General features: G+C 40.1%; 1 protein-coding gene across 1 annotated transcript in view; it reads right to left on the reverse strand.

Annotated features, from left to right (window-relative positions):
- Positions 1–8,720: 8,720 nt before the first annotated feature.
- Positions 8,721–20,556, reverse strand: part of Hs6st3 (heparan sulfate 6-O-sulfotransferase 3) — an 844,070-nt gene continuing 832,234 nt past the window's right edge. Inside the window, exon 2 of the mRNA XM_008823605.3 lies at positions 8,721–9,566. Coding sequence (XP_008821827.1) covers positions 8,858–9,566 — 709 coding nt within the window. The 3' untranslated portion in view covers positions 8,721–8,857. The remainder of the gene's footprint in view (positions 9,567–20,556) is intronic.

The following is a 20,556-nucleotide window of genomic DNA, read 5'->3' on the forward strand; positions in this document are numbered from 1 at the left end:
TAGCACTGAGATGTTGGCACATGCATCTCTAATCTGTATGTATCTATTACTAGTCATAATCGGTTGCACTTGGATCCTTGGCCCCTGTGTATGTCTATAAAGTCATTGGGTAGATTTCAATGGTAATGTTTATCACCTCTACTAATTGTATAGCTAAAGGCTACATAAGAAGCAAAAATTCCAGATAGGAGATCCCTTCTTTTGGGTTGTTGGCCAGGGTGGCCCAAGAGACTCCCAGATGGTAACCCAGCATAGAACTGGGAAAATGAACAGCAGACCCCAATCTTATCTAAAGGAATATTGACAACTGATTGCTGCTAGATGAGGAACAGCTGACCTTCCTAAAACAAGACCTTTAGATAGGCTGACTAGATTCGCCAGACAGACAAGTAGTGAGGAGTGGCTGGGGTGCCAACGACACAGCAGACACTAGCAGGGATATCAGAGTATAAGGGCTCTAGTGGGGGGAGGGAGGCTATGGGAGGGTGCCACTGGGAAGTGGGTGTGTAGTTGAATAAGATGGTTTGGGATGTTCTGTGTGATATATACACATAGACACACAAATCAACAAATTTTAAAAAATGTATTATATTTGAGGAGGAAGCATGGAAATAAACTTATATTTTTAAGTTGGCTGATAAAGTTGTAGGTTTCCATATAGCTTTTTCATACACCTTTGACTTTTGGTTAGCCCTCCCTCCCTCACCACTCCTTCATCTCTCCCATCCTCCATCCTCATCCCCAACTATACTTGTCCATCTCCAGTACACCACACATCTTTGTTGAAGATATAGAGAAATCAAACTGGAATTGAGCTGGAAACATCTTCCCCTCTATGTTGATTTTATGGGGCCAGAAGGTGCTATGCAGGCGGCTGGGGGAGAAAAGGCATCAATGTTCTTACCCAGCTTTGAACCCTACCAACTACCATGTGAACCCAGCACACAAGAATTGTCTATTGATGTGATAGTGGCAACAGCTATGGGGTAGCAGTTGCTCTATGATTGCATCTGAGGCTCTTTTCATATGAGGGAATTCATGCCTTGTACTGTAAACTTGTGAAAAAATCATGGCCCCCTCATAGACACACCCAAGGTGTGCTTCACTAATGCCCTCGGCACTTGTGTTCAGTTAGGTTGACATAGTGGGCATCTCAGTTATCAAACCACTGTGGTGGTATCCCAGTCCTGGGCTCAAGTAACCCTTATTTTACCTTATAACAGCCCCAAAGAGCAAGTGATGATGCTGACAATTTTGATATGGCAACAAGACACTGTAATGCACTTCATTAATGTGATCTGAGTGTTGTGGTGCATCCCCGTAATCCCAGAACTGGGGAGGCTGAGGCAGGAGGATTGCCAAGGGTTCAACACCAGCCTAAGCTATATAGCAAGACCCTTATCTCAACAAAGAGCAACAACCGTCAACTAAAAATGTGAAAGCACTTAAAAATAAAAAACAGACAAAGTAATCATAGGCTGAGACTATTAAGATCCGTGGTAAGAATGAAATGTAGTAGGTATCTTGGAATCTTGGATCACAGCTTCTCGTACAAGGAGTGGGCTGTGGAGGAGATGAATAGAGGAAGGAAGTAAATGCTAGGGTTCCTAGGTTTTCATTGTTTATGATGTTATTCTTGGAAGGTAAAAGCCTCCAACCCATTTCATTCTGTGTGTGTGTGTGTGTGTGTGTGTGTGTGTGTGTGTGTGTGTGTGTGTGTGTATCTGTATCTCTGTATCTGTGTGCCTATGCCTCTGTGTGTCTGGTTGTATATCTTTGTGCATGTTTGTGTGTGAACCTATGTGTATGTCTCTGTGTGCATGTATGAGTGTGTATATCCATATAATGTGTTCATGTGTGTTTAATTTCCACTGTCTTCTGGAGCCTAGCTTATGCTTATTTCAGTTGTTTGAAAGTAAAATTCCCCTTTCATATTATTCCTACTATAGGAGGACTTGGTCAAACCACATTTTCCTATGGCTAAAAAAATTATCACTCATTATCAAGGCAGGAATCTACAATTTCCACTTCCACGGAGAAAAAGAAAATGATAAATTTGTTGTCCAAGTTGTTTTGTAGATAAATGAACATTCCTAGAATTTTTCCATCTTTGCTTATAAGAGCTAGTTATTTTTTAATAACCTCACAGTCGACCGTAGATTGAATGACTGGAGAGGCCTATGCTAATGTTCATTATTGTTTGTGTTTTTCTTTTGTTTTGTCATATCTTTCATTCTCTTTTCCACTCTTTCTCTTAAGTGAGATTCCCAGGTTCTTTTCTCTAGTCCTCTTTCTCTCACCTGTCTTTCTTAAGTCTGTACCCCATATCTCATCATCTCCAGGTACAATTCCACATTTCGAAGCAGATTTTAAGGTGCTGAAGTGGGTGAAGGGGGGAGAGGAACGGAGAACCTGTCTCAGAAACTGATGTGTGCGAGAGCCTGTGAAATTTTCCTTGATGTCAGACTCTAAATTGTTTCAACCCATATCATTACTATTATTTTCTTTTGTGGCTCTTAAAGTTTCATACCCAATAACCGTATTTTTATTCAAAGCAAGGATTTCCAGAGTTTGGCTAAGTTGATCCTGTGGATTCAGTTTCTACAAATCCCTTAAAGTATTTAACTAAATTTTCTCATTTTGTAGCAAGTTCTGAAAAAAGCACGCTGAAAAACAATTGTTCTTGACATCACAACAGTTTAATATGTTAACTTATTCATTAAATTGTGCTTCACACCAATGGAATTCCTCAGTTCTACAAACTATCATTTTTAAATAGCAATAAAGTTTGATAAGGTCACAATACAATCTCCTAATAACCAAGTTCATACATATTATTGCACAGAAACAAAAGGAAGTATCTCTTAGGAGAAATAATTTACTATCTACTGAGTAACTAGCTTTACATCTAAAACAGGGCACCAGGTAAAGATTCAGATTCTTCTTTCTAACACTGATTTGATACATTTAAAAAAATCCATAATGCAAGCAAGATCCAGAAAGGAATTCTGGGAGAGGAAAAAAAGAAGATGGTCACATGATTAAAACAAAGCACGACAAGTAAATGGATGGTGTTTGACCATGACTAAGTCACAGAAATCTCTGTTCATCTTAAGGCTGTTTCATTTTCAGCCTTGGCATCTGGCCCTTTATGAGTTTCCACAGTGAGGCAGAATGCAGATCTCACACACGTCTCCCTCAGTGTGTTGAAGGCCAACAGGTACAGTCTTTCCCATGGACAGTGTAGAAAACACCAGCGTGCCCGTGTTCTCAGAGTCAGCATTCCTGTATTCCATTAGTTTGCCACCAGTCCTTACCTAGAAGTTCAGGGGCTTTCAAATATTGCTGGTGTTCATAGCTAGGCCAGTCCTGAGAATCCTCAGCACCTCTACAAGGAATGTCAGTTCTGTCAATGTGCTATGAAGATAGTTCCATGGGTCTTCTACTGAGAGATTACAAAACAACACAAGCCTCACTATCCTCCTATTTGCCTAGAAGGCCTCATTCAGTTTCAGGGAATTCATCCAGATGGGTCTTGGTGAATATGGTGAGAACAGAGCTGACACTGGCTTATGTGTAGCAGAAATAGAACAGGGTAAGAAGGGAAGCTGTAAGTGTCCAGAGGTTTGCTGCGTGCTTTCCAGATGACAGGAGCTGGGGAGCATCTCCAGCCCCAGTCAGCTCTGCTACAAAGTTTGAAGGGTTTCAGGTGAAGTTCTGGTGACCAGTAGAGACACAAAAACAATGGGAAAGGAAAACCTAGAGTCACAGCTGTTGATCTGAATATTCCTGCCTAAGTCCAATTCAGCTTTCTCTTTGATACAGTTCTTTCACCTTAGTACTAGCCCATAAGCCACTCCAAGGTTCTGATTCTGCCTCAAGGATCTTATCCCTCAAGGATCTTATCCCTGTTCTGTTCTTTTAAATGGCTAGAAGAAATTTCATTCACATACTTCCAGGCTGCTCTTGATCTTAGGGACAGAAACTGCATCCTCATCATCTTTCTGTATTTCAGTACGGCCTGGCACATGTTTTAATCGTTTTTCTCTCTTTGGACTAGCTGCCTCTCTGAGCCTCTTCTATCACTGCTCTAGCCCTCCATCTCTGCTTGATTACATTTTACATGATCATCTTCTCAGCCGGATGACATGGCTATGAAGGAATCAGATAAATTTGGTGAAATTATTTATGGAAACTTAAAGCATTTCCTCTCTCCAGCAATAAGCAAAGGAACTCATTTATTTTAATGCCAAATAAAATACATAAGAACTAAAGCAATGTGTTGCTGATAAAATACCAGGGACTTGAGGAAGAAGCAGACAAAGGGAGGCATTTTGTGAGCTAGGGTCCTATTGATCACCCCTATTGATCTCCCTGTAAGCTTTCCTAACAGGCAGCAAATGATTCTGAATATCTTGAATACTAAATGTCCCTCTGGTGGTATGAGCTTATTCCCCCAGGCTCCATCTTGAGTTGTTTTGGGGTGGAATGGGGTCAACATCGAGCTAGAGGTATTCGAATGCCTCTTCTGGATTCACATGCTTCCCAGTTTCCCTTGTAACACTGTCTATCTGAGCATTTCCTTCTAGTAAGAGGCCTCTTTGCTGGGGGCAGAATGAGAGTCAACTGGACTAGTCCTTGGCATTTTCTAGGTCACTGCAGCTCCATAACAAGTTGAAAGAAGATAGAAATCAATAAAGATTTAGATTTCATATTCTTGCAATTCCCAATCCCAGTAGTGATGCTGAGCAACACACAGTAGTAGGAAAAGCCCTGAAGTTGAAAAACCAGGACTTTGAGTAACTTTCTTGCTAATGAATGAGAATTTGGGGAAAATCTTCAACATCTCTGAATCCCCATTCCCAATTATCAAATGTAATAGAGAACAGAAATGTCTTTTGCTATATAAGGATATAAAGCAGGCCAAATGAGATGTTACACATAAAAATGTTTTGGAAGCATTAAATGTGGGGCTGATGAGGTGGCTCAGTGGTTAAGAGCACTGACTGCTCTTGTAGAGGACCCAGGTTTGATTCCTAGCACCCACATGGTGGCTAATAACCATCTGTAACTCCAGTTCCAGGAGATTTGACACACTCTTCTGACCTCCAAGAGCCTTTCATGACACTGGTGAACTTACATACATGCAGGCAATGCACATAAAAGAAAAATAATAAATAAGGCATTAAATGCTGTAGAGAGTGGTGAATCTTAATCTCATCCTTTGTAAAACTGATGAGGAAATAAATGACATTGAAAAGTACTTGAAATATTTTTCAATTTCTTTTTGCATCAGGGTCTGATAATTTTTAATCAGTATTAATTTTCCATTGTTTCCTTAACAAAAAAGCCCTCACACTTAAGAAGGCACCTGGCAGTGAATAATAGAGATATTTTCTAGTTTTCTCTGCAGCTAGATGTGGCTAATATATAAGCTCTAGTCAATTTCTCTCCACTTCTTCACGACTATCTTAGATGAAAAAAGACAGCAGGAACTGTGGCAGCCAGCTTGAGCCAGAGATGGGTACTGTGTTTTAAAACGAGAGCACAAGAGTATTAAAACTCTCTCCATTCACAATTTGGAAACTATTGCTTTAATGATCTAATCAAATGAATGTTTGCATTTAAAACCTTTGATTAAGTTTAGCTATTCCACTTATATTCTCCAGTTATTAAGAGCAGGCTGCCAGGAAATTGGAAGGAGACAAAAAATTGTGTGTATCTTAGCAGAGTGAACACATATATAGGACACATACAGCCCAGTCTATTTCCTAGGGCTGCTAAGAGAAGAGAGGGAGTCTCTGCCTGAGAGCTGGAGGAGTGCTAGGGACTGCTTTGTCCTCTTCTTGGGCTTTGGACATGAATGTAGCTGGAGGTGATTTGATCTGGGACCTTGAGTCTGACACCTTCCCCTCCCTCCTTAGCCTCCTGTGCCTTCCACTAGCATCTTTTCCCTCAGCGTCACCCAGCATATAGCTGTGCAGTCAATTTTCAGAGAACACCCTGCATCCCCCTCTCCATTTCTGTCAACACAGGACCCCAGGGATACGACAAGTTTGCTGCTTCCAAATGGAACGATAAGAGAGGAAGCCCATGTCAGTCTTTCTAATTCACGCAGCACTGGCCTAGGGCCAACACAGAGATGGTTTCTCCTCTGCACATCCTGCTATCTGGTCTCGAGTGAAGGACTATACGTCATGCCCTCAGCACTGAGGCAGCAGAAAGCCTTTTGATATAAACCCTAAGGTGCCAGAGAAATAGTGTGAAGTTAGCAGTGGCTGCCTCCAAGTCCTAGCTATGCACGGATTCCCTGCCAAAAATGTAAAGTGAGTTTAAAGGAAACAATCTGATGCTTTCTAGCTTGCTTTGATTTTCCACATGAAAAAACACTGGGCTGTGTGTATGTTTGTGTATGTGCACATGCGTACACGTGCATCACAGTGGCAGGCAGACACAATTTTCAGGTTTCTATTCCTGGCAAAACAGTAGATCTTAATAACAGGATGTGAGGATAGAGAAGGAGCTGTTCGCCCATGCCTGCTGCCCCTTATCCTTCCCTCCCCACCACAAGAACAAATCAGAAAGAGGGATGTGAATATTTTGTGAGACCTCATCATCACCAACTGACAAGCTGTATTTGCTTGGCCCCTTTTAATTCACTTTCTGTGTGTAGCTCAAATATTACAAAGAAGTAAGTCCTTGATCTCTCAGCCCACTTATAGGCCAGTAATGTGGAGGGGTTTTACCCCTAGGAAGCAGGGATCTGGGTCATTATAGAAACACATAGTGCTGCCACATGCAGGCCAATTCTACAGATAAGGGGCAAATATTTCAGGGCAGTAATAACTGGCTTCTTACCTGATTGGCAGGAAAATTTAACCTACTTGGACAGTATTAAGCAGTAAAAAACTTTGTGCTTTGTAGACAGCTAGGCCTACAAATACCATTTAAAGGCTTCATTTTTTCACTCTTAAATGAAGACTAGCAATATCCACCTTGTTATGTAGATTATATTTAGGATATATCATAGGGTTTTTCTCAGTGGCACAAAGAGACTACACAATGATGTCATCTCCTGTAGTACAGTTAAGGCTAAGGACTGTGAGAGACATATTCAAGCCACTTCTCCAATGGCTTTTACAGGAGATGCTGTGTTCTGCTTTGCAGAAGGCACTCCATAAATGTGGAGGGTTGGTGGTCCTCAACCCTAGAGAGAACATTCTGAAGGCTGAGAAGTGGCTTATCTAAAGCTGGCTTAAACATCAGACATGTTGGGCATCAATGAAACAGGCTTTCCAGTCTGGGTTAGAGGTCTCTTTCCTTTGCTTTCAGCTCCTTGAAGGGACTGATTGTATCAATGTGTTGTGAAACCTCCTCCTACTCTGATCTTCCAACTGGATATGAGGCAAAGGCTTTCTACTCCCTTTTTCATATTCCTTTCCATATAAGTCAAGAACTTTTGTGTGATTATAATTGTGATGGGGAAAGGGCAAAAGTAAGGAGCCTTGGACAATGTAATGCATTTTTGGTCCAGTTTCATATCCTGAAGCCTGATTCTCTAGTTGCAGTCACAGTCTAAGAAGAAGTAATGATGATGTGAGAAGTCGTCAGGTTAGAGAAATTTGAATGTTGGGTGCAGCGTCCATCTGAACCCCTGATGTAACCATCCAATGGATGCTGCTTTGCATCTCCTGGTCCTAATCAGTTATCATTCATTTACTGACCTAAAATGTGTTTTACATATGCATTAGCCCTGCTCCTTGTCTTTAAGCCAAGTTCTCTGAAAACATCTTTACTTTTGTGGTAGCATAATTTAAACCTCACAGATTAAATGGCTATTTCCCAATGATAAAAGTCTGATAAATTCTTTTAACAACCAAAATTCTATAGCTGGTTTGAAATGCTAGAAATGATATTTTTCTCCTGTTTCCTTTTCTCTGTCTTATTTTTTCAATCATTCTTCATCTGGAAGATTAACACAGGTAAAATGTAATCTCCTTAGTCATTATAAAATAAGCATTTTCCCTAAATGTCTCACCAATTTTCATTTATCAGGGCCGCAACCAACCCTGTCCTGTGTTCCCTAAAAGATGGGATAGACATATAGCTCAGGACACTGATGTTGGAGTTTGTAGGATAGGGTCTCTAGCTATGGTCCAGATTACAGTAATTTTGTCTGAAAACAATGGCAGGAACAAACCACATTACTCATGATTTAAACCTCATTTGAACAGTTTCAAAATTCAACAGCAGGTGAGAGCTGGGATAATCTCTTATCTAAGGGCAGAAGGGTTTCTTTCTCTTTCTGTTTAAACAGATCAATGTTTCTATTGGGTGAAACAGGCTAGATTCAACAAGGTATCCAAGCCATAGTTTGGCTTTTCCTGTGTGCCTCTGTGGGTTCCAGGTACTCAAACTGTCCCCATGGAAGCTGCAAAGATCCCACAAACTCTCTGTGTTCTGCTGCCCCTCCTGACCATCTAAAGAGGTCTGGTGGATTCATTCCTACCCTACTTAATATCGCTGATCAGAAAATGTCAAGGAAAAAAAAAAAAAAAAAAAAAAAAAAAAAGGGCTCTGGGATTAACAATGGCAGAAAGTCATTACTACCTCTAGGCCCTGGAGACCGGGAAGAGAGCAAACAGATAGAGTAACTAAATTAGTTGCCTTCCTAACAGCTGTGCCCTTTTGTGGAGAAACACAGCAAACCTATGTCAAATATGAAGACAAAGAGGAAGCAGATGTCCAAATCAAGCCACACAGCCAGAGGTCCTCAGCATGGCCCAACTTCTCCAAGAGGTCAGAAGGTCAAGACGCCTGCTCATTAGCCCCTCATCAAAGAGGAGTGGGCAGCGGGTCACCATCTCACCACTTGGCTGTTGTAGTCTTCAGTGACAGTCCCCTCTGCGGCCCCATCCTCTTTGGGCCACCGATGGGCCTTGTGCTCCCGCTGCAGCCTCCGCTCCTCACGCCGCTTTTGGCGGTCCCTCTCATGCTCTAGTTGTTTGGTGTGATGGTAGCGCTGCTGGAAGAGATCTTTAGCATATTCATAAAGCTGCATGTCCAGGAAGTTCAACTCCTCAATACGCTGGCGGGCTCCCTCATTGATCTCCACATTGGAAGCCCGGGTGATGTTGAACTGCGTGAAGGGGGAGATGAACTTGAGGTTGAATGTCCTCTCAAAGAGAAACTGTGTCTTCCTCTGGAATTCGGTGAGCCCAAAGAAAGCCATGTTCTTCAAGTTGTTCTTAGCACTCTGCAGCAGGATGGTGTTCCTCTCACTTTCGTTCATGAAAGTCAAGTTGTAGCAGCCTACCAGGCTGAGGTCAGCCAGCATACGCACCTGGCGGTTGTTGGCTAGATTGTAGCTGCAATCCATGAATTCCCGCAAGCTGACCCCAGACCAGTCATCCCCAGGATAGCAAGTCGGCAGCTCATCAGGGGTGGGACTTCTTCCATCACACATATGGAGAGAGGTTTTCCACGTGGCTCCTCTCTGGACATGCTTCCATTCACTCAGGTAACGTGACACTGGATCCCTCAACATTGTGATGTAGTAGAAATTCCTGGAAGAGATAGAGGTAGAAGGTCAGTACTTGTCACCTCTAATGCTGAATATCTGATTTTTAGAATAATGTCGAATGGATGCATGCATCTCCCAAATACTCAAGGGAGACTGTGCCTGGGATTGCACTGACAAAGTATATGTGCTTATAGTCTCATCCTGACACCAAGGACCAATTTTCAAAGCTAAGTTTGAGGAGTCTTTTCTCACCCCCTTGAGTGAGGAGAGGGGTGGGTGAGAGGAATAAATCATTCATTCCTTCAACAATTAGCAACTGATAAAATGCTAATGTCAGTAGTACGTTACATTTAGAATAAACATCCAAAGTAGAAAAATGTATGACTCATCTACTCTTTTATTTGGCCTTTACAGAAAACTTCTATAGCATACACACAATGTTTGGAGAGGGAAACACCCACAGAGGTGAAGTATTTATTCAAGGTCATGGGAACAGACATGGCAAGACCAAACCCAAGTCTCCTTCTTCTTTTCTCATAATAATGCTATTCTGATTACGAGTTACAGAGTGTCCAGGATGAGCTGTCCATCCCTCTCCTGACACCTGAAGTGTTCAAGCAGAGAAGGGAGGCCCATTCCTCATAGAAGCCGCAGTAAAGACCCTTCAGAAAAAGGCTTCGGCTGTCTTATGCTTCTAAAACCCTACTCTTCCCTCACCTTTCCACAGAAGCCAGTTTGATCCCCAGTCAATACTAGCTCAGTCCTTGGCTCATGTTTGCGGGCCTATTCTAGACATATATAAGGTCAATCACACTAACTCAGAGTTTCCCTGGGAATACAAATGCAGTTCTCAAAGGTTGCAAAAAGTAGCCCAGGTTCTTTTGACAATGACGCCTCAAATAACACCTCTATAAATGCCTCAAGTGCTGCCAAGTAGTCACAAAGTGGCCTGCCATGCCCTGAGGGGAAGCAGTATGAGCAGTCTGCCTGTCTTCCTCTTGACACCCATAGGGAGGAGAAATAGTCATATGAGCTTGATTCATCTTAGTGTGTATTCTTTGGAGAAATTTGACACTGAAGTAAACACACATGTGATGTACATGGGTAGACTGATAGGTGAGAGATGATAGATACATGATAGAAAATACATAGATGATAGTTGATAGATACATAGATGATAGGTAGATCACAGATAAGCTGTTGAGTAATGACTTGATTACCGCTGCATCACGTCATATTTTGTCACACATCTCTGATCAAATAGCCATAGATATTATTCATTTAGAGATAAATGGTGAAGTCTGACTTTTTAAATCAGAGGATATCTCTAGGTAAAACTTGAAAAAAATAGGAGGGGTTGGGAAGTCAATCTGGCTTGCTGTTTTTTGTCACAATACTTATCTCTACCTCTCACCAACAGGCCATCCCCCCCCCCCCCACAGGTTCTAAGCCACACTCAGGTGTCACCTATTCCAAAAATTACTTTTGGGAAGGGAATCTTATCATTGCTTTAAAAGGCTAAGTCACATGTTTAACAGCCAAGTGTCAATTGAAACAACAGTTGGAAGTGCAATAGCAGCTAAACCAGCGGAAATAAGACATTAGTGATTCCCAAAGAAGTGTGCGAGGAAAGAATAAATTATGGGAGAACTATATTCAATTTAATGGTGATACTTTACTAAAGCTGCTTGGTTACTTTTATACCAGTTATACCAATTATGCAAAGTATTTTTCATTATTGGCACAAAAGTGTTCTAGTTTTGTTTTACATTGTGATGATGACATTTTTATTTAAATAAACATACTTAAATTCCTTGATGCCAATTTTCCCCCCATAGACTTGCACCCAAGATACAGGATATTGCAGATATACTAAAGGTCAAGCACTGTGCCTGGGATACCCCATTTCAGTACCCTAGAGGTGAGTGCACATTAATTCTTTTTTCTAATTTAGATTGAATTAACTAAGAATTCGAGAAGACAGGATAAGCTGCTTGAGGTTATATTGGTAGTAAGCTACAGAATTTGGACATATCAAGTCTGACTTAGTTCAATATAATGTGTTTTTTTTTTTTGTCATCATATCATTGCAAGGAAGACCACATTCCATAGGACCCAACCTAGTACTAGTTCTATGTGGCCAAGATAAACTGGGGAGAAGAAACCCCATATATACAGTTATAACAATGGAAAAACAGTTTAATGATAAATGGTTTTTATTTTTCAAAAAATAATTGAGGGGCTGGAGAGATGGCTCATCAGTTAAGAGCACTGACTGCTCTTGCAGAGGACCCGGGTTCGATTCCCAGCATCCACATGGCGGCTATGAACCGTCCTTAACTCCAGTTTCAGGGAACTCTGATGTCCTCTTCTGACCTCTGAGGCACTGCACGACACGGGTGCACTCACATACATTCAGGCAATACACTCATACACATAAAATAAAAATAATAAAATATTTTAAAAAATAATTGAAGCAGCATTTTATTTAAAATGATACCTTATTCTACATTCTGCTCTTTTCAATCTAGATCCTCACCAGTAGGTAAACCAGACAGTTTTGAAATGTGCTAAAGGAGTTTCAAATTTTTTAACAGCCTCACTTCTTTCTAAATCCAAAGGAAGAATTTATTGAAACTGCCAAGGGCACTCCAGCCTGAGCCCTTGCTTTTGCCCATCACCATTTTACATTACACTATTGTCTTTTCATGTGATGGAAAATGATTCCATCAGAAGAAGAAGATGTCCTAAAAGGTCAGTAGGGAAAGCAGAAAATGACCAGTGGACTTGGCTTTGGGCTCCTGAGGAATTGCTGCTGTTAAAGTTTAGCTCAGAGTGGATATTGATTACTATGGCTGAGTGTTAGGCGAATCCTGCTTTATGCCTAACGTGGTGATAGTCCACATTTCAATTCTACAGCAGAGATTGATTTTTATTCCACAAACAAATACATAACAAATATATAAATACAGCAGTGATAAGGATGTAAGTCAGGGGATTACATTTGCCAAACACACCAGGGCAGCAGAATTTAAATTAGAAAGATAGTTAAATTGGATCAAATTAGGCCACAAATGGGATATTTCTAACTTCCTTATTAATTGTACCAATCAGAAAATATACAAAAGGATTTCAACATCAATAAGAGATAAAAAGCCAGTAAAAACTGATAAGGCTCAAGTTCATTTCCACCTCTCGAATTTTACATGAGCCATATTTAAAAATAACCATGAGTTTAGTTATATAGAGATAAGCGTTTTAAAGGTTAGTGACATAAAATCTTAAGTGTAATCTGCCGGATTTATAAAGAAGATTTTGTCTCACTTGGTAAAACTAAGCATAGAATTTCTAGTAACTTTTCATCAACAGATATTCACATAATCCAAGAGCACATTTAAAGTGGTCTTGGATTCAAACTAAACTTTATTGAACTTAATTTCATTTACTAATACCTAGGGATGTTCATATGAGTAAAATAAGTCCCAGACATCTTCGAGTTTTATTACCCAAGGGGGTCAACTTGTAAGTAAAATTAAATCTGACATCAAGACACAGTATTACTAAATAGAACATTTACAATGATAAATGTAAATTGTCTTGTCTTATAGTTTAGGGTTCCAGTGGCTAACAGCATTTGAGAATTAGTTTAGTCAGATCCTCACATGTATATTTTGTTTCTGTTCTATGAGGCAGTCAAAATACAAAATTAGGGAGATCATAGAAATAAACTGAATTAATTGTAGGACATGCAACTAATTTGAGGGGAAAAAGCTAATTTAAATAACTTTTCCTCATCAGTATTTTTCTCTTCTTTGATTTGCTTCTTTTTCATACAGAAAACTTAGTGAAATGATGCCTATGTCCGGGCCACATACCTAACCTTAATTGTTAACCAAACAAAGCTCTGTAGCATCCCCTCCAACTATGACTGAGATCTGGGATACTTACGCCCCTTGCCCCCAGCCTCCCGACCCATGTAGCTACAGCCTGGTTCTCAGCACAGTGTTCTCGAAGACTTTGAAGTCTTTAACAGTTTGGTCCCAGTGAGAGAAATTTAGACCATGTTTTCTTTCACTACCTATATACCATAAGGTAACAATGTTCTATCACATGGCCCCTTACTAGGATATCTTTCCTACATGCCCAATTCTGGTACCTTGAGTCACAAAACAAACAAACAAAAAACAAAACCTTTCTTCTTTAGAAGATGACTATGTCAGGCATTTTGTTTTACTGACAAATATCTAACATGTCCCCTCTTCAGAACAAGGGTGACTCAATTTCTTCTGTAATCATAATTGTCGATTCAATCCATAATAAAAGTAAGATATTTAGTTCTTTTGAAATATACAACTTTATTTTTATTTATTTATTTACTCAGATGTTTTTTGTTTATTATGCTTTTGTTACAGTTCTACTTTTGTTAGGGAAGTTTCTTATAAATATAATCTTAGGTCAAACATAAATACATTTTAAAGGTCTTTATAGGTTTTCTTGAGCAGCTTTCTGCAAGGTTTGTATTTGTATGTTCCCATGGCTGTGGTTGCTGTTTCCTGTATTTTTCTCAGCAACTAAACATTGCGTTTTCTTAGAATACCTGTTAATTTTGTGTATGTGTGTATATATGTTCACATGTACAGACAGGGTATAAGTATATGTGTGGGTACATGTGCATATGTGTGAGTATGGAAGCCAGAGTTCCGTCTCAGGTCTCTTCCTCAGCCTTTCTCCATCTTGACTTTTTGAAATGGTCACACACTGGCCTTGAGCTTAGCTATCCCACTAAGCTTATTAGCCTCTCCACTTGCCAGGATTGCAAATACCACCATCCTGTCTGGATTATTTTTTTTGTATATTTTTATTGGTTTTTTTGTGCATTTCATACAAAACATCTGTATTAGTCACTTTTCTGTTGCTGTGATAGAAACACTGACTAAACCAATTTATAGAAGGAAGAGTGTATTTGCGCTTACAGTTCCAGGGGAATTATAGTCCATCATGGCAGGGAGGCATGGTGGCTGGAGATGGCTGCAACAGGAGCAGCAGAAGCTAAGCTCTCACATCATCATGCAGGCACAGGAAGCAAAAAGCAACTGGAGATCTGGAAAGACTTAAGAATTCTCTAAGCCCACCCCCAGTGACATACTTCCTTCAGGATAGCCACACCTTCTAAAACCTCCCAAAACAGCACCATCATCTGGGAACAAAATGTCCAGATACTTGGAGCCTATGGGGGACATTTTCATTCAAACCATCACAACATCTTAATCATCTTTATATCCCCCTCCCCACTCTCACCCTCCCATACCCCCTGCCACCGGATTTCATGTATTCTGTCATCTATGTTAAGGCCTACCCAGTCAAGTTAGTATACCCAGACTTCCCTCAGTGCAAGTTCATCCACTGAGGTCTAGTTAGCCTATCTAGAGTCATCCCCTTAAAGAAGATCAACTCTCCAACACCCAGGATCAATTAGCTACTGATAGTTCTTCAGCTAAGATTGGGACCCGCTGACCCTTTCCCTAGTTCTATACTGGGTTTTTGTTAGCATGAGTCTTGTGCATGTTGACACCATTGCTGTAGGTTCATATGAATGAGGTCTCAGGAGCCTTTAAGACTATGAAAACTTTCATTTTTAAACCTCACTCATTTAACAGGACAATGGAAGAAAAAAATTATCTTAAAATGATAAAGAAAAGAAAGGAAGAACAGACAGTACATAAGGGCTGTGATGGCCAAGATGCAGAGGAATCCTACTAACTTCTGTTCCCTTTCACTCAATCACCTAAACCTAGACAGATTACTGTTCACGTGCGTGCGTGTGCGTACGTGTGCATGTGTGTGTGTGTGTGTGTATCCTATATAATCCAAACTCTTTCCAGATAAATGAGTAAACTATTATTCCTCCTTTTACCTAATCTTTCATTTATATATGACCACTAAACAATATTTGCTCCTTCCCTACCTCTGTCTAGGCATTGGATGGTCACTGGAATTAAGAGGATATTACCTCCACAGAGATCTTGGGTATCCAGTGATTTTGATAAAGTGAGAGAAATGATAGCCACCAATTTCAAGGGCAAGTCTGCCAATCTCTTGCGCCAGAACAGTCCCTAAGATGAATAACTTTGTCTTGGTGACAGCATCCTGTCCACAGATCTCCCCCTTGTCACCTTATTCACTGAAACTTGGGCAAATTCACTTCAGAAAGTCTAAAGCAAAGTGAGCTCTTTAGACTTGGCATTCTTGTGGCCATGCAGCAATTATGACAAAGCTCTGTGTGTTCAGAAAGATGAGGGAATGAATGCTGTTGACAGTTCAGTAATTATTTTAACTAATCATTATCATATGGGTCAGTATTGTTTATTGAAGAAACAGAACACACTCTTTTCTGTTTAGAACCACTGTTAGTATCTAGCTCTCATCCTAAAAATACTTAAGTGCAACACAAGGGAATTCATTGCTGCCTTCTCTCATCTTGAAAACTTTTGCTCTTCCCTTTGCTTATCTTTTTTGACCTAACTCAAGACTCACACCCTTCTCCTTGACTTTAGATCCTGCAGTGAGTGATTTTCTCCATCCCTCAAGTTTCATGTATAATAAGTCTTGGTCATCTCTAAGACTTTCAACTCCTTTCTGAGAAGTATACATTATGCCTAGGGTCCCACAGCATGTGAACCTAAAGTCCAGCTCAGAGATGGTCAAGAAAATATTTCTAGGTAAAAGAAAAATGATGATTGCATAAAGTAAATGTATTTGGATAACTATGCTTAGTGTTGTCTTTGATAACTATTCATTTCTTTTCTCTCATAGAAAATATTTGCATTATTTTTAAGTGAAAAATATGTATCAGGAAAAAAATGATTTAGAAACTTCTAATATTATCTCTCATATGATTATGTTGGTTGATGAGAGAAACAGTCAACACAGACTAAGGACAAATGCTGAATATATCATATATAACAGCTACTTAGTAACAATTTAGTTTATTTTTATTAATAGTAAAATTACTGTGTTTTTTTCTCAATTGCTTCAGAAAACTATATTTTACTTTCTGGTTTACTATGTAATTTGCCTCTTTTAAAATTGGTCAGTGATTTAATTAATATATCTTATTGACAGTTTGCTATGTGTAAAGAAAGGTGGATAATTTTTTTTTTTAATGACCTCAGGTAGGCTGGAGAGATGGCTCAGCGGTTAAGAGCACTGGCTGCTTTGGAAGAGGACCCAGGGTCAAGTCCTAGTACCCACATGGAGGTTAACAACTATCCCTGTCCATAACTGCAGTTTCAGGGGATCCTTTACTTCCTTCTGACCTCTGAGGGCATTGCACGACATGGGACACTTATATACATGAAGGCAATACTGTCATACACATTAAAAAAAATGCCCTCATGTATTGGTGGTGTAGGTGTGCTTCTATAGGAAAGGGTCTTAATTAGTAAGTTGCATAAATAAGGAGTGGGCAATGGATATTTGAGAATGCTTTGTGGCTTGAATGTAGCTCATATTCTGCATTTCATGAATGTTTGCTTCATACATGAATGGATGACAGAGGGTTAAGCTAGCCCAGAATGTTATAACCAAAATGCCCTGGGCTTTGAATGCAACTGTAAACTCCTAAAACCAGGAAAGTCTTGACTTAGAAAGACTCACTTAGCAATAGTATTAAAAATTGATTATAGTAGGTAGGGACATTCTGTGGCCATGTTGAAAGACTAGCAGAGACCAGAGCTTTGAGGGTGTGATGAAGACCTGGGGACAGATTTAAGACACCTGAGACTGCTCCGTCTTACTTCCTTACTGCTAGCTTGCTCTGCTAGCATCTCCTTTCTCTTTCCTTCCATCTAATATTTCTCTTTCAATATAGTGATCAAAAAGACACAGAGCTAAAACATCACTGTGGTGGAATATGGAGTATTAGAAATTTGAATCACTTTGCCTGGGGTGCAGGTAACGCACATTCACTTTAAAAAAATTATTTATTATCTTTTTATTTATTTATGTCTATGGGTATATTGTCTAAATGTAGGTAGGTACAGCCATGTTTTGCAGTGCCCGCAGAGGTCAGAAGAGGGTGTCGAATCCCCTGAAGCTGGAGTTACAGATGGTTGTTAGCCACCGTGTGGGTGCTGGGAATCGAACCCGGCTCCTCTGCAAGAGCACTCAGGGCTCTTAACCACTGAGCCAACTCTCCACATTCACTTTTTATGAGGCTATAACTTAACAATCCAGTAAGAACACAAGGGAAAGAATTTACAAAACACCAGGCTTTCAAAAGTTAAAGATTATGTTCCTCCTGTCACTACCTTAACCCTTATAAAGTCAAGCAACAAAATTAGTATCACTCCATAGATGATTGGTTCCAACGATGTCCCAATACTCTATGGTATTACACCTTCATAGAAAGCACAAAAGAACTCCTCCACGCAGCCATCTCCATTAGGGAAATGATTTCTTTCCTTGTCTTCCCAACCAAACCTGAGTCTTCCTCTCTACTACCTTTTTTTTTTTTTTTTTTCAACCAGTGAATGCCTTTTTATCTGAACAGGCTTCAGGATTCATTGGCACCTTGCCTCACCTTTCTTCTCCCAGAACACACACTAAATAACCTAATGAGACAGGGACAAGGATGCTCCATTGGTTAATGTTTGTGGAATGAGTGAATATATAAACTTTCTCCACTACTATTTCAAGGATTCCTAGATCTTGTAAAATATATGGGGAAAAAGAAATCCCTCACAATTTCTTTTGCCCCACAGAATTTGAAATGGGTTTTTCTTTTGCAATAAATTTTCCAAGCTCAATGTCACAGGAAGAACACTGTGAGCTTTAGTAAAGGATGAACTTGGGGGTGGGGGATCAGAAGCAGGAGATCATTGGTTCTCACTGTGGGGTGGATATGGATGATGGATTCAATCTCAACATGAGTTGATGTGTTTTTGAACAAGTAGGTCTTAGTTCTCTCTGCCTGCTGTCTGTGCTGCATGTTTGAGTCATTTTCCACATGCTCAGAATAAAATTAATTTTTCTTCTTTCTTTAGTGTCACATGTGCATTATGGGATGCCTATTCTTCATTATCTCTGTAATGTATTATCTGTGCTCTACTGAATCTGACAGGGGGACTCAGGACAGTGAGCACTTCATAATCAGTCTGCCCTTTGACACAGTGATAAAAAAGTCTTTTGTGCAAGACTTGAAAACAAATTAAGGCATATAAGAATGATGTTCTAAGCAAATGGGAAAATAGAAACCACGATTGCTAAGTATCATAATAAAGAGCTTTAGGAGGCCGACAATGGTATGTGTCAGAGTGATTGGTTCCAAGGATATCCAGCATTGTGAGAGGAAATGGAGCTATAAGCATGTTGCTAGCTTACTTCTCACAGAAGTTATGATTCGGGTCCTACTGCAGCAAACCAGGCTGCCATCACTTTTTCCATCATGGTGACTTCCAAAATAGCCAGGCCCTTTGCTAAGGCATTTTTATTTTACTCACTGTTCAGAGGGCTCCACTCTTTTCATGTGGTAACCGACAGGTGAGATGGATGCTCACAGAATTCCAGAGGAGCAAAGCTCTGCAACTAGCACTTCTATTTGTCAACCCTGTCTTTGAAGCATAAATCTTCGGGATTTAGTTCCTATTGCTGTTTCTGTTTTATTTTAAAACATCAATTGTTTCCCCCGTAAGAAATACAATTGATTGTTACTATAGGAAGAAACTTGGAAAATATGAAACAGTAAAAGTAAATTAAAATAACCCACAATCACTTAATTCATATAACCTAGTCTCTCTCTCTCTCTCTCTCTCTCTCTCTCTCTCTCTCACACACACACACACACACACGCAGTGCGCACATGCACACCCCTACCTTTCTTTGAGAAATTTGAACTCATTTAACCTGTGTTGTCAACTTCATTATACAGGGTGAATTGTCTATTTTATTCACTATTCTTCCATAAGAGTACAATATTCTTCAATAAAACCATACATAACATTATAGTTATACATGATCTGTAATACTCCTGACTAATTGCTCCATTTTGTATACTTGGCAATATTTTAAGGGGTGGGGCATTATAAACAAGAATATGATGAAGTTCCTAAGCCATAAATACTTATGCATCCAATAAATTGACAAGAGTGGAATTTTCCGGTCAAGAGTGCTGCTCCCATTATATTGTTAAAATGCCTACATGTAGTTTCCATCACTGTATCTCACTATAGGCTAGGAGCACAGGGATCCTTTTATGGGGCCTCACATCCTTGGTTTCCAGGACACATGACCACTGGAAGCTAAAGGGAAGCTAATATACAGTCTCTGCCCTCTCCCTGTTGGAACAGAACAGTGCCCTATAGGGAGCATGAGCTTTTCCAGGAAATTTCAAGAGTCAAGTGGGGATTTATGACATGATGTTGTGGTGACATTTTTCCAAAAAGATTTATTTTTCACATAATGAGCAGCTGGGACATCAAATCAGAGATTAAATATGTGTGGGCCCCGATCCCATTCTCCAGGGTTGCTGCTATGTTAAAGCTGACATCTGGATTAAGAAGACTTGAGTCTGCCACCGGTTCAGTTCCATGTTGGTCCCCAAAGAATCAGCCCCTGGAGATGTAGTGCTCCTAGTGCCTAGGTGTCCACTAACTTTAATTACAGGAAGCCACAGGATGCTAAACTAACCAAACAAAAGCAAGAAATAAGAGGTTCTGGGATGATAGGGGTCATTTCATCAGCCAACTCCTCCATCCCTGGAGGAAGAGGTTGCATTTATCAGTAAGGTGAAATTTTAAGTCTTGTCACATCAGTTGCTTATATTGACAGGGAACCTGTGAGCCTCAGACTCACTAAAATGTCATGATTTTCCGGTGGTTGTCACATTTGCGTTCACTGTACCCCAAGTGGCTGCTGCAAGCATAAATTTCAGGTAATGCATGTTCCAGGAGCTTGTTTTTGCTATCTTGCCGAGCACAGTTCCTCCCCGTACAGTTTCAGATGTGCGGAGGATGGTCCTGCTCTCATGCATTATT

Source organism: Nannospalax galili, unplaced genomic scaffold (genome assembly GCF_000622305.1).
Source record: "Nannospalax galili isolate Female #2095 unplaced genomic scaffold, S.galili_v1.0 scaffold528, whole genome shotgun sequence".
NCBI classification, from domain to species: domain Eukaryota; kingdom Metazoa; phylum Chordata; class Mammalia; order Rodentia; family Spalacidae; genus Nannospalax; species Nannospalax galili.